This window comes from Cupressus sempervirens, chromosome 8 (genome assembly GCF_028749045.1).
Source record: "Cupressus sempervirens isolate cs-2001-9-10 chromosome 8, ASM2874904v1, whole genome shotgun sequence".
Classification (NCBI taxonomy): Eukaryota; Viridiplantae; Streptophyta; class Pinopsida; order Cupressales; family Cupressaceae; genus Cupressus; species Cupressus sempervirens.
Window position 1 is genome coordinate 527,587,584 of NC_143125.1, and position 15,884 is coordinate 527,603,467.

Genomic DNA, 15,884 nt, shown 5'->3' on the forward strand with positions numbered 1-15,884 from the left:
GCTAAATTTTGAATATTACTAAAATAATGATAAATTGATATTTTTATTTATTCATTAAATAGATTATGAAAGTTATATTCATATTTCTTTTATAGATTTTTATTTATGTTATAGTGAAAGTATATATTTATATGAGTTATGCTTTTGTCCAAGTTTCAATCTTATGTCTTACTTATGTGTATGATATGTCATCTCAAGTTTTAGAATGAAAAGAGAAAAAAAAATTTAGTATATACAAAAAGAAAAAAGAAACTTAAGAATTTACTATTTATCCTTAATACATAATATTTGTATTTTATATAAGAGGAAAATAGATTTTATAGAAACCAAAAACTTGCATTTAAACATTTAAATAAATAGTCACCCAATTAAATTTCACAAAAACAAAAACAAAACACAGGGGAACAAAAACCTCTAAACAAACTATGTAGAGTCTTAACTAATTCTTTATTTTTCCTAATGATTTCAGCATCGATATCCTTGACCTTCCTAACAATATTTTCCAAAGGGATAGCACCCTTTCCTACTTAATCTCAGAGCATATTCTGACACGTAAGAGTCAGCCACAGATGTGATGTTCATATTCCACTCCTTATCCAAAGTCATAATATTTTTCTTCATTCAAAGCCATGATATTTTTCTTCATTCACTAGTGTCTTGCGAATTTGATTTACTCCATACGCAAACCTTTTTAGTGTGTTTTGAATACCCAAAAACAATTTCTTCTAATTTAGTAAATTTCTCCTCATGGTATTTCTTTAAATCATTAATCCCCTTTTCTAAATTAAGATTACTAGCGAGGATAATGTCCAACTTCTAATAAAAAGGGATGTACTCTTCAAGATATTAATCTACAAAATAAACCAATCTAATATGGCCTCTCGACTCTATGAAAAAATATTAACATTAGCAATGATATGGGAGATCTTCTAAATAGAGGAACCTTTCTCACTTGGGGTACCCTTCACCAAATCTAAGGGAAAATCAAAATTAATCTCTTTATCTTTTTCAATAGTTACCCCTTCATCAGGGATTGCCTGGATGGAGTGAGCATCTTTAAACATGATACACTACGGATCAAATTAAGTTTGGGAAAAAAGTCAGCTTTGACTATTTAACACCTTTAACTTAGCGATTAGTCATTAGTGTGTAATTTTTAAGCCAACCAGATGGAGGAGGAGTAGATTTATTCCAAATAGTGGAATTAAAATCCTTAAAATAAGAAATTGGGTGATTTGGATGATATTTCATATTAACCCTACTAGATTTTGAACTCGCTTTGCTCTTTCCCTAATTGGGTTAAAAATGATAGTGCTCAAGATTTGCAAGGACATGTAATAGGGCAAAAGCTCAAATATGTGTCACCCTTTGTAAAAGAAAAGACTAACAAAAGTATAATTTTTCACCTTCAATGACATAAATCTGGTATTATTATTTAGAATTTGAAAATGAAGTAAACTAATAAAATGTGTAGAAATGGATGAAGTTTAGGATTATAATTTTAATAATTATTTGGAATAAGAATTGATATATTTTCCTAATTTTTATAGATGATTTTTTAGTTGCTAAAAAATACTAAAAATTAGGGGTTTAGTTCCTAGCACAAAACTATACGGAAATAAACTTATTTCCATTTGAACTCAGACTATGTTATGGATAGCATATATAGCTAGAACAATCAAAAATAAAAATTGATTTTAGACATATATTTTCTCTTTTATTATGATTCAAATTTCATCTCACCTAAAATCGATAGTTTTCATCTCCCACCACATTTTTCAAAACAAATCTATTCTAACCAGAAGAAAAATTATAGATTCTGGAAGAGGAATCACTCCTATAGAACATCATATAATTTTTATTTTTTTTGATATGATTTAATATTTTTTTCTTTCTCAAAATCAACATCTTTCCAAGTGTTAAAATATGTGCTTATAGAATTTTTTAATTACAATAAACTATATCTAATTAAAACACTATAAACTCTATATGAGATCATTCTTGACTTTGAGCTCTACAAAATGGTGTTTATATGTTAAAACAATATCATAAAAAATAGTAATAGTAAAAGTTATTGAAACATCATTTTTCTGAAATAATTCTATTTCGTTAGTAATTGGATACAAACTAGTATAAAACGTGCATTTAATAAACTTCGTTCTCAATATGTCGTGGGGTGCTTTCTTTTCCACAAAGGGAAGGACACTCTAACCTTTGTTCATTGGATTTGAACTTTATTTCTACGCAGCATCTAGAATGTTGTAATTAAATAAAAAATATAAAGTAGGTATTTTAAATTTGAAAAAACAAGGATTACAATATTTTTTAATAAAATTAATCAGTACAATGCATCAAATATTCTAGTTGTTGCATAGACAATGGTTGAAATTTATGTATTTTAGTATTATATTTTGAAATTTATGTATTTTAGCATTATATTTTGTTTTAAGTAAAAAAGTTTGATGTAGATAGAATTTATCTTAATAGAGGTGTATGTATAAGGTGGAAAAAAAAAAAAGTTAAGAAATAGTCTTAACAATAGAGAATATATAGACAGCATGTAAGTAGGGTTATAACGGGATTGAATAGATTACAAAATAATACATGAAGGATTTAAGCCCACCAACAGAGTGACCCATTGTCTAATATACCCGTTAAATTCTTGTATCTCCACCTTCATCCTAACCTTTGACAATTTGAGGTTCTCTAGTTGTCCTTCAATTACCTTGTTTTTTGACTTCCACAAGCCAACCTTGGTTTCATGTTAAATCATCCGTAGTCATATCCTCAATCCTTCCTTCTTTAGTAGGTTTGGATATCTTCATTGTTAAATACCTTGTTTCAGGGTCTTGCCCGAGGATAGACAAGGCTTTCTGCTTCTTGACGTTACTCAATGCAAATCCAGAGAAAACCACAAGAGATAAGGTATTCTTGTTGGGAGCCCCTTCATCCTTTCTTTTTCTCTTCTTCTCCAGAGTATCCTCCAACCAAGAATTAGTGCCTATCATCTTGGAAGCCATCCTAAGAGAATCTATGTTGAAAATTTTTTCTTGATAAGAGTAGCTGCTCTTGCCATCAAAGAGAAGGGATTCTTCAGTGTTTTTGAGACAAGCTTCAAAGAGTCTTGGCCTTTCTTTTCTTCTATATTCTTTTTGGTTGCTTCGTCTGACTCAGTGGACTTACTATCACTACTTCCTCCATCTCCTAAGTCCACTACCTGCACATTAGGGCTACTGGGTAGGAAAAGTGCAATGCTTGTAGATGGAACTAAACTACTATGAGGTGAGGAAACTAGAGTAACAACACTATATTTTGGTTCATCCACCTTCTTCTCTGCTTTTGGTTGGGCACCAATCACTGGGAGGGAGCCATCTTGGCAAGTCTTATCCATAGGAATGTTTTTGTCTAGAGCTTGATCACCTCCTCTGATGGTTGAGGTGTTCCTTGAGTTATGACCAAGGTTGTAGCTTATGGAGAAGCTTGAGCTGATGTGCTCTTACTTCGACTTCTTCTTGTTGTGGTCCATTCGACCCACTTCCTAGTCCTTTTGATGATTCTGGCCATTATGATGTCTAACTCTTCTCCAACATCTTCATAAGGCTCAGAGCTGGTAGGAGTGCCTCTTAACTTTGTTAGATATGTAAAACTGTACATATTTTTCCTGTCATCTTCTACCCCTTCAACATCAATATTAATTTGATACAATTTCACTTTATCCACTATGAATCTGGCAAAAGCACGATCTCGAGTCTCAAATTCATCTTTGCAATCTGCCCAGTAGCCATCAACCATGGTGATGTGTTTGATCACGCTCCCAATCTACAACACTTCCCTTGCATACCCATTTGGGTCAAACATAGGTCTTAAGACCTCATACATCTCCAATTTATATTTCATCTCAAACACCTTCAGCATGTTCTTTGCATCAGAACAGGACTTGCAACTGAAAGCTCCCACCTTCATAAGGAACTCGTATCCCTTCTTTTTGAAACTTCCACTCAGCACGTTCACTTGGATTGCTTGCCTTATGATCTCGATCAGCACAATCATATTGCTTGGATACCTCAGTAGCTTCAAGGGGAACCCGTCAAAAGCTGCAAGACACAAATATGAAAAATATGATAATTGGATGAAATAGCTTCTAAACTGACTAATAGCTGCCATTGCTTCTAGACAAAATCTCCTCTCTAGGCATCCTTGGAGCTCCTTACAAATTCTCATTGTAAATGCATCATTAACTCTTATATATTCTACATAACTATTTTCCAATTGCAAACACAGGTAGAACTCATAAGACTTTACATCATTAGGGAAATTTTCTACCCTTGGGAGGCCTGGCCACAACTGTAGAGAAGCTAACATGTAAATGAGAAAGGAGGGCATATAGAATGTGTTGTAGAACTTTGCAGTACGAAGGGCATTGGACAAATTCTCGCTTACCTTATAGGCCCATCAATGTATTGGGTATCAAAACAAATAACTTGCTCTAGGAAGAAATATTATTCAACAAAATTCAAAGCTTCTACCTCACCTTTCAACCTATGGAAAAGGACCAATATGTCGACGATCTTAGGCTTGAGATTAGTACCAAATAGAGTCTTAGGGGCCTTGCTCCTGGTGCCTCATGGCTTTTGAAACCATGATTGCATGATCTCCTTTCTCCAAGTCATCTTCTTGGCAGAGAATTCAAAAACGATTCCTTCGACTATTAAATCTAAAAACTCCTCCCATTCAAGAACTCTGAGGCAATTTACCACAATTTGTCTATCAATGGAGATCAAGACTATGTCATTTGGCAATACAATCTTTTTGGTGTCCAGGTTGTAATGATTTATGCATTTGTAGATCAATTTCAGAGCTTGGACCGCCACTGGGAAGCCAGCTGCCTCACCTAACCCGCATCCTCAGAGCTTTTCAATAATGGGATGAATTGGCTCCGATCTCACTCTCTTCTAAAAGTCTTGCATATCATAGAAACAGAGAGAGGTGTCTGTGAAATTTTGCAATGTAGACTTGATTCCATTCAGCCCATCAAAACTTGCAAATCTAGTTGCCATTATGTTTAGAGATGAATTTTGAATGTAGGAAGCAAAAGGAATAGCAAATGCACAAATACTGGCTTTTGAAAAACTTGTACAATTTTAACAGAATAATAGTTCAAGAAAAAGCAGTAGTTTTTTTAATGGTTCATGTTTCCATCTATATAGGAACTTCAATTCATTCAATGATCTCCAGAATTCACACCACACGAATGAATTGAATGAGAGATCCGTTGAAATAGTAAATGCAAGGTTTTAATGAATATCTCGGTTTCTTTTCACTATTCCATTGGTCCAACGGTAACTTTCTATCCTCTCATACTTACTTTCTCGTTTCCCATTAAGTTTCAGGAAGTTATGAATAGAGTACTCTGTAAGGAAATATCCACCAAATTGGATTCTACTTAATAGATCTTTCTTGCAATGGTTAGATTGTTTCCATTATCATCTCAAGATGTTTCACGTACAATTTGTTGGTCCCATTCACTTACACACTAGATTTTCTTTATAATGTGAAAAATTGTCCTCATGGGTTGAAAATCCGCCGAGGAGAAGACAATTTTCATTTCTCCACTTAGGCTTTCCTTTTAACTTTTCTTTTTGACTTATTCTTGCCTTTGGGTTTGGAGATGTCCATAAGGAGTGTTGAGCTTCATTAGGGACCCACCTTTCCTTTCCTTTCCTTTAGAATTGCCTTTTACTGAAAATAGACTTCATGGGTTGAAAACCCGTCGAGGAGAATTCAATTTTGATTTTTTCGCCTAGGATGATTTTGAGAGCTATGGTGAATCTTTAATACTTCTTGAGGTAGATAATCATAAAGGAAACAAGAATTTATCATAAGGTACCTCATCATCTTCTAATTGGGGCTCATATGCATCATTTGGTGCTCTTTGTGAGAAATCGCCTTCATGGGTTGAAAACTTGTCGAGGCAAAGGCAAAGTCCAGATTTCCACAAGCTTCTCTTTTCATGGAGAAAACAATGGACCGCAAGTAGATATAACTCTTGTGAATGATCTTTGCATGTTTCGTGAATCTCCATTAGATTAGGTACTAGAATACTCATAACATCCCTCGACACATAGGAACAACCATCCAGCTACAAAATGTGGGGAAGAGGGAGATGAAAAATCTGATGAAGACTGCCTTCACTTAAGGGGACTTAGACTTAGACTATACCTAGGACTTCGCTAAAGCACTTGTTCCACTTTACAAATTAATTAGAGGGTGAAAAGTGGGGCAACAATACACATTTCACATTACACCTACTTAGAATTTGAAACAAAAATGTGACTTTTACATTGTTGAGATTTAACACTTTTTTTGATGTTAGTCTTTTCTTTTGTAAAAGGGTGACACACGTGTGTACTTTTATCCCTTTATTGACCATTGAACATTTATGATTTTGGATAACATCTTTTTATAAAGTGGTTGAATATCATGAATATAATTATATAATACATATCAACCATACATTACACATAGATAATTTTTAGCAAAATTAGGTTTTATAGTTAAAAAAAAAAATCAATCTACCAAACAACTCTTAATTTATATTCCTTTAAAAGATAAAAAACAAACATCTCATTTCAATCTTCAATATGATAAATAAATTGATAAAGATAGAAAAGAGAAAAAAGAATAAGTAAATCTATAACAAAAATAAAAAAATAATTTTCTAAATCGTTTAAGTATACATAAATATTGGTCAATTTTTTTATTGTCATAATAATTGTCGACTGTAAAAATTTAATTGCATTCAAAAATATCGTCTTGGACAAACACTAGTAAATGAAAATTCTTTAATATTTCAACTACCACTCGAATATCTCAACTACCCAAAATGCAACAGTGAAGTTTCTTTCCATTGATTATAAAATATTGAGAATTATACAATTGTATACTGATCTACAATTCATTAAATAAAACAAGAAACCTTAATCTTAGTATGTTTGGGTGAAAACTCATTGTACCATTTAATAGCATGGGTGTATAAAGATAAGGTAGACGGATCCAACAACTATATGCACTTATTCTCGACAAGGAGAACTTTAAAAAATCACCTACTTCAGTGAATAGGATTCCATAGAGCACGGTACTGCCAAATTCAGAACCTTATAAATTTACGACTGTAAAAGTGTACAGCTGCTTCGTTCAATCACTGCAGTCCATTCAATGGCTGTTGAGCTCAACAGAATGAAAAATGGAAATGAGGATGAGCATGCAGTGAGTCCAACAGGAGAGATCTTCAACACTCCTTCATTTGGCCTCTGCGTTCATGTCGTGTTTGAGTTCGACCAAGCAATCGACATCTCCCATGCAAAGAAAGCCATCCAAGAAATCCTTCTCCCTCAAGGTCCACGCTTCTCCTCTATTGTGGTACATTTCTTCTCCCATTCTCACATATACCCATCATAGATTAGTTTATTGTATTTTAACATCTATTTGTGTATCATTTAGGGAAATGATTCAGTGGTCGTCCACGTATTATAGATCCTGTAATTATCGCTTATAAAAAACTCAAAAAAATGATAGCATATACAGTACTAATAGTCGATCACAATTACACGTGTACTAGTTGATATTTTTAAAGCTTTCTTGGTTGCTGATGGGTTTATTTGTGCAAAAAGTACTATTTGTTTTTGGCAAGCAGCTATTAGGAGGTAATGACACTTTTAGACCCCCTCGCACTCTACGAGTTGTACAGAGAGCTCCCTAAATGTGGAAAAGCTGAAAAATTAGCTTTAAGCTCTTCACTTACCTTAAAAAAAATCACCCAAAGCAAATTTTGATGTTCCGATGGCCGAATCTAGCCTTAGCTCTTCTAATTGTTCTCAACTAAGAATGAGAAGAATCTCATTAGTGTATCATTTAGTTGATTCTATATTTGATTGGGTATACTTATTTTTAAATAATGTTTGATTGCAGACTAAGAATGAGAAAGGGAAGCTGCAGTGGAAGCCAACAAAGGTGAATATTGAGGACCATGTATTTGTTCCACATATTCCTGCTGGTCACATGTTTTATGATAAGTTTGTGGAGGACTATGTTTCTGATATGCATTCAAGAAAGCTTCCCCTCTCTCGACCTCTTTGGGAGTTCCACTTCCTTAATTACAAAACCACAACGGCAGAATCTACACTCATTATAAATTTACATCATATGCTTGGAGATGGTGTTTCTCTTATGTCTCTAGCAATTGCCTGCTCTACCAAGGCTGATAATCCCACCATTCCACCAAGCTTTCCTCTTGATTCATCCCAACAGAAAAATCTTCCTACACAAATTCATGAAAGTCCATACATTGGTTTTCAGTTTCTTTTCAGGATATGGAGTCTTTTTTTCACAGTTATGGTTGTGATGTTTTGCACTTTACAAGACCTTATTGCTAGTTTTCTACGTTTGACTTGGATGGAGGATAGCAATATTTCTATCAGAGGTCCTCCTGGTGTAGAGATGTTGCCCAAAGTTATGGCGTCCGCCACCTTTTCGCTACAAGATGTTGCCCAAGTAAAGAATTATGTTGGAGGGGTAAGTTATTGCATCTTACTAGCCTTGTCTCTACTTATACTATGTTTTTAGTTACACTTATTTGGTAGTGATTTTTATTTTGTGAACAGAGCGTTAATGATGTGATAATGGGTGTGGTATTCTGTGGTTTTCGACGGTACTGCGAGATGGTTCTTTCTGGTCTAGCTCCTAACTCAATAATGGTCGATTTAAATATCACATATTAAGACTAATTTTGACTTATTTTTTCAAAGTTAATTTTTTTCTTAGTAAATGTGTGATGTTTAAGAGTGACCACTCAATAACTTTCCTCGTATTTATTTATTTTATTTTTTTTTGACTTTCATTTGATCTTATTCAAAATGTGTTGCTTCAATGAATGCAGACTCAAAGCAAATAGAGAAATTGAGAGTAACAGCTCTTGCTCTGATGAACTCACGATCACAGCCTGGCTTAAAGGTTTTTAACACATTTTTCTTTTTCATTTCTCACGATTGCCATTACAGTGAGGTTTAAGGAGCTTTTCGTATCAGCTATACTTTTCATAGTTTACTATACTTTGTTCTCTCCCTGCAATATTGCTTCCCTTGGAAAGAGTTTACTTAAAAGAATGTCTTTGTCCGATAGTTCTTGAAGACAGTTTTTTCAGTGAAAGAGATTTAAAGAATATCTTTGTCGGATAGTTCTTGAAGACAGGTTTTTTAATGAAAGAGATTTAATGTTTACTTAAAAGAATGTCTTTGTTATAGTTCTTGAAGACAGTTTTTTTAATTAAAGAGATTTAATGTCCTTATTCATATGTTAAGCTATGATTTTTGGATAAAAGTGTTAAATAGTTGATTTATTTTTTCCAAATTTAATTTTTCCTTGGTGTGTGATGTTTAAGGGTGACGGTATTTAAAGGAGTTAAAAAGCAACTTCTTTCGACTCAGTTGTTCTAAATAGATTGATTGAATTTGTTTTTAATTTGAATTTAGATATAATTGTTGATTGTCAGATATGAGAAATGAATCAAAGCTATAAGATTTCCACAATCCATCTAAATTTGATATATAGTTTCTGGATTTGATTGTGTAAAATCCATTATGTAAAAAATACTACACAATCAACTCCAAATACTATATATCAAATAAATAGCGGTGATGTAAAAACTACTACACTTAGCCTTGATGTAAAAACTTCTACACAGTCAAATGGAGAAACTCTATATCAAATTTAGATGGATTGTGGAAATCTTATAGATTGTAAATGTATTCTATGAGGAAAATAGATATGATCAATCATCAAGATATAATGAATGAAGAAGAAAATAAATAGACACAAACAATTTTTATCAATATTTCTTGTCCCACAACCCCTATCCCTATATTTCTAAGGCTAAGGGAAGGGCTCCCACCCACCCCTACTATTCGACGGATGCCGGGAAATGGAAAGAATTGCATGGATGAAAATATTATTAATATGTTTTAAAGGGTGAAAAATATTAATGTATTTTAAAAGGTTTGGCGGGAATGTATCATGCCTACCAGTTTTAGTTTTGTTAATGAAGTATCAGTTTTAGTAATTTTGTTAATGAAGTAATAGTTTTAGTTTTGTTGATATTTAGATATGCACTATAATTAATCAAATATTTTTCAAGATTTTGTAAATCTAGAGAACTTTAGTACCACTTAACTATTAGTTTTTTATGCAATTATGCATTAATATATTTGAAATTTAAAAACCACTGATTTATGAATACAATTTAAGATAAAGCTAAGAATTAATTCAACAGAAATCAATTATTTTTGTTACTTTATGAAGACACACACATTCTTTAACCCAACTTTTAAAAACTTAGTTTCTCGTTTCTTGTAACATAGACTAAAAATATTTTTATTGTAACCAAAAAGCTTGCCTCAAAAGTTAACACTTATTCCTCTCAGACGAAAAACATGTCATAGTCTTCTTTAATTGGATTGGCAGCAGATCAAATACTCTTCTTTAAAATGCTCTCTGTTATTCTATGTTTTGAATCCTAAATTTATTGATGTCTGTCCAATTATTGTTTTTTTAGTTTAAGGTTGTGGCTTTAACTGTAGCTGTTAGTAAATGCGGAATGACAATTGAGTTCTGATATTTCTACCTTATATAAAACAATGGTGTAGAATCTGGAGGAAATGACAAAATCCAGAACAAAAGTTCCATGGGGCAACCATTGGGCTTTTTTGCAGCTGGCAGTGCCCATGGAAAGTATTGAGAAGCCTTTGGAGTATGTTCTCAGAGCAAAGAGAATGATAGATAAGAAGAAAATGTCTTTGGCAGTCGCTGTAACAAACAAAGTGATAAGCTTCATTACACGATTCAGAGGCCCTAAGGTAGTTGTTCTACTACCAGTCACTTGAAAAAATTAAGTCAACTTCTACTATTCAACATTTTTAAATTTAGTATCATCCCTTCTAGTTCTAGTAGACACCTCATAAATACAAAACTACTATGTATTCCATGATTTTATTTTGGCAGGTTACAGGTAAAGCTCTGTACAATACTCTGGCCAATACTACATTTGCTGTGACGAATATGAATGGACCTGCAGAGAAGTTAAAGTTGGCGGGATACGGAGTTAGAAGTTGGTATTTTTCAGTGTCAGGCGTTCCTCAGGTGAAGTAATTGTTATACGATTAAGCTATACTGGACTTTATTTTTAATTTTCGAATTATTTTCCCTGCTATTTTGCTCTCCTAGTCTTAGTCTTGTAGATATCATTAAAATTATTAATAGGTTTCTGAATAGATCGTTTTACAGTTGTTTCAATCAATCTTTTTAGATGGAACTCTACTAATAGATTATTCAAAATATTGATAAATCTGATGATAGATTGAAGAGTTGGAGTCTAAATGTTAATAAAAAATACCAACACCCACAAATCTGTTAATAATCTTTATAGATTATAAAAAATTAATATTATTTATTACTAAAATTTATTCAATTTATTTACAGAGAAATTAATACAATGGTGTCTTTTGTCTGCCCAGACTATTCTTGTTACATGTATGAGGTATGCAAACAACATAAGAATGCAAGTGATCACGACCCAGGGTTACGTGGATGCAAACAAGCTATCTAAATGCTTTGAGGAAGCATTTTTGGAGATGAGGGATGCGTGATATAAGAAAAATTTGTGGGCAATTGCACTGACTTAAAATTAGAGACATTACATTTCCATAAATTGGAATGATTATTAAGTTTATTTTTGCTGTGGCTGTTTTATATCACAGTTATTAGATTTGGTTTTCTATTTACTTGGGTACAACTTGTGAGCCTCAATGGATCACACTTCATTAATTATCATGAAGACAAAACATTTTAGGGTTTGGTTTGATTATTTATTGATTGTATCATTTATTGATTCATAATGTGAGTCAAATATCATTTTATCTTATATAGTGTGTTGTGATATGGGGAAATGCTAGAATTTGAATGTTATTTAATGATATTGAATTTATTCATATCTGTTTGTTGAATAGATAATAATAAATTTTGTATTCATATCATTTCAATTGTTCTTATAATAAGTGCTCGTATGATCTTTAGAGAAATGTTGGATTTTAAATACTACTGAAATGATGACAAATTAGTTGTGTGATATGTTATCTCAAGCTTTGGAATGAGAAGTGCAAAAGAGGTGAATATATACAATAAGAGAAGAGAAAATTAAAAATTCACTATATATTCTTAATGCATAATATTTGTATTTTATATTAGAATTAAATAGATTTTATATGAACTAAAAATTTGAGTTTAAACAAAATAAATAGCCATCAAGTCAATAATGTCAAATGGGTAAACCATTCCATAACCACACAAGACCTAGATGGTATATCTTTGTTACTAGGTATGGTTTTTTGAATTAATTGGATAACCAACTTTTTTCTATCCATGTCACATTAACAGATTATTATCAAGATGCAAAAAAATGTGCTAACATTTGCTTTGATTGTTTTTTATCGTAGCTATTATGTTTGGTTTTCTATTTAATTGTATACAACTCTATGAACGCCATTGGATCACACTTTATTAATTATCATCAAGACAAACTGTGTTAGGATTTTGCTCAACCATTTATTGAGTGTTTTATTTACTGATGCATACTGTGAGCCATTTATATCATTTTATTGTCTAAATAGTATGTTGTGATCTTGTGAGAAATGCTAGATTTTGAAAGATGATAAATGCATTCATATTTGTTTGTTGAATAGATAATGATAAAATTTGTATTTGTATCATATCAGTTGTTCTTATAATAAGTGTTTTATTAATATTTAGAGAAATGTTAAATTTTGAATATTACTGAAATAATGATAAATTGATATTTTTATTTATTCGTTAAATAGATTATGAAAGTTATATTCATATTGCTTTTATAGATATTTATTTATGTTATAGTAAAAGTATATATTTATACGAGTTATGCTTTTCTCCAAGTTTCAATATTATGTCTTATTTATGTGTATGATATGTCATCTCAAGTTTTAGAATGGGAAGAGAAAAAAAGGTAAGTATATACAAAAAGAAAAAAGAAACTTAAGAATTTACTATTTATCCTTAATACATAATATTTGTATTTTATATAAGAAGAAAATAGATTTTATAAGAACCAAAAACTTGCATTTAAACATTTAAATAAATAGTCACCCAATTAAATTTCTCAAAAACATAAACAAAACACAGGGGAACAAAAACCTCTAAACAAACTATGTAGAGTCTTAACTAATTCTTTATTTTTCCTAATGATTTCAGCATCGATATCCTTGACCTTCCTAACAATATTTTCCAAAGGGATAGCACCCTTTCCTACTTAATCTCAGAGCATATCCTGACACGTAAGAGTCAGTCACAGATGTGATGTTCATATTCCACTCCTTATTCAAAGTCATAATATTTTTCTTCATTCAAAGCCATGATATTTTTCTTCATTCACGTATTCTCTGTATCACACTAAATGATTCTAGAACTAGTGGTTTGAGAGTTTCCTTTGGATTAACAATGAACAACTTCATCTTGTTCATTAAGATTTCACAAGTCCTCACTAGTGTCTTGCGAATTTGATTTACTCCATACGCAAACCTTTTTAGTGTGTTTTGAATACCAAAAAACAGTTTCTTCTAATTTAGTAAATTTCTCCTCATGGTATTTCTTTAAATCATTAATCCCCTTTTCTAAATTAAGATTACTAGCGAGGATAATGTCCAACTTCTAATAAAAAGGGATGTATTCTTCAAGATATTGATCTACAAAATAAACCAATCTAATATGGCCTCTCGACTCTATGAAAAAATATTAACATTAGCAATGATATGGGAGATCTTCTAAATAGAGGAACCTTTCTCACTTGGGGGTACCCTTCACCAAATCTAAGGGAAAATCAAAATTAATCTCTTTATCTTTTTCAATAGTTACCCCCTCATCAGGGATTGCCTGGATGGAGTGAGCATCCTTAAACATGATACATTACGGATCAAATTAAGCTTGGGAAAAAAGTCAGCTTTGACTTTTTAACACCTTTAACTTAGCAATTAGTCATTAGTGTTAATTTTTAAGCCAACCGGATGGAGGAGGAGTAGATTTATTCCAAATAGTGGAATTAAAATCCTTAGAATAAGAAATTGGGTGATTTGGATGATATTTCATATTAACTCTACTAGATTTTGAACTCGCTTTGCTCTTTCCCTAATTGGGTTAAAAATGATAGTGCTCAAGATTTGCAAGGACATGTAATAGGGCAAAAGCTCAAATATGTGTCACCCTTTGTAAAGGAAAAGACTAACAAAAGTATAATTTTTCACCTTCAATGACATAAATTTGGTATTATTATTTAGAATTTGAAAATGAAGTAAACTAATAAAATGTGTAGAAATGGATGAAGTTTAGGATTATAATTTTTAATAATTATTTGGAATAAGAATTGATATATTTTCCTAATTTTTATAGATGATTTTTTAGTTGCTAAAAAATACTAAAAATGAGGGGTTTAGTTCCTAGCACAAAACTATATGGAAATAAACTTATTTCCATTTGAACTCAGACTATGTTATGGATAACATATATAGCTAGAACAATCAAAAAAAAAAAATGATTTTAGACATATATTTTCTCTTTTATTATGATTCAAATTTCATCTCACCTAAAATCGATAGTTTTCATCTCCCACCACATTTTTCAAAACAAATCTATTATAACCAGAAGAAAAATTATAGATTCTGGAAGAGGAATCACTCCTATAGAACATCATATAATTTTTATTTTTTTTGATATGATTTAATATATTTTTCTTTCTCAAAATCAACATCTTTCCTAGTGTTAAAATATGTGCTTATAGAATTTTTTAATTACAATATACTATATCTAATTAAAACGCTATAAACTCTATATGAGATCATTCTTGACTTTGAGCTCTACAAAATGGTGGTTATATGTTAAAAGAATATCATAAAAAATAGTAATAGTAAAAGTTATTGAAACATCATTTTTCTGAAATAATTCTATTTCGTTAGTAATTGGATACAAACTAGTATAAAATGTGCATTTAATAAACTTTTCCAATTGGAAAAGTGTGAGACCATATATAAATTAGCTAGAATGAAGTATCTAGATCATATGTTTGAACAAAATTAATTTTTGGATAGAAGTACTCGAATTTAGTCATTTTGATAAGTTAGCCTAAAAGGTGACACAACTTTGGACTTTTACCCAATTTGGAACCTCCTCATCCAAGGAATTAATTATCTTCTGCTGAGATGAGGAAGGGATAGAGATAACATGATGCATGAAAGCCTTTTGTTTGCTTTTGAATATATGATACACTTAATCCCCATTAGAATCAACACCCCCATGATCAAAATTAGAAGTGACATAATGAACCCTATATTTTTCTTAAACTCAATCTCAAACTTTGGACTTGGGGAATTTTTTTATTTGGAGGTCTTTAGTGTATTCCATGATATAAGTAGAACAAATTCCTCATGTAAAATGGGAGAAGAGTGTTTCTTCTTATGAGGAAGCACATTTTTATTAAAGAAATAAAATAGATTAAATAGTATCAAAATATTCTTATCAAGGAAAAAATTATTCAAAATAATGAAATAATAGCTAAAAAGATTGTCAAACTTCCCATCAAGAGTCACATACCACATAATAACCTCAATAGTCTCTCTTTCTCTCTCTCCACCTCAAGGATGACTTCTTCTCCCTATAGAATTTGGAACCATCACTTTGTGTATTGGACACCTACAAACCCAACTCCATCACATAAGCCTAAAGAACACCATCCTTCCAACCCTCAATGAAAACCTTTG

At 31.6% G+C, this 15,884-nt stretch overlaps 1 protein-coding gene across 1 annotated transcript; it reads left to right on the forward strand.

The window, feature by feature from the left end:
* Window positions 1–7,187: 7,187 nt before the first annotated feature.
* On the forward strand, window positions 7,188–11,967 carry LOC149543515 (wax ester synthase/diacylglycerol acyltransferase 11-like). The gene is made up of 7 exons (XM_089796297.1): window positions 7,188–7,419; window positions 7,969–8,571; window positions 8,661–8,730; window positions 8,936–9,009; window positions 10,698–10,907; window positions 11,053–11,190; window positions 11,565–11,967. The coding sequence occupies exons 1-7, from the start codon at window positions 7,216–7,218 to the stop codon at window positions 11,694–11,696; spliced, it is 1,431 nt and encodes a 476-aa protein (XP_089652423.1). The 5' UTR covers window positions 7,188–7,215; the 3' UTR covers window positions 11,697–11,967.
* Window positions 11,968–15,884: the final 3,917 nt, after the last annotated feature.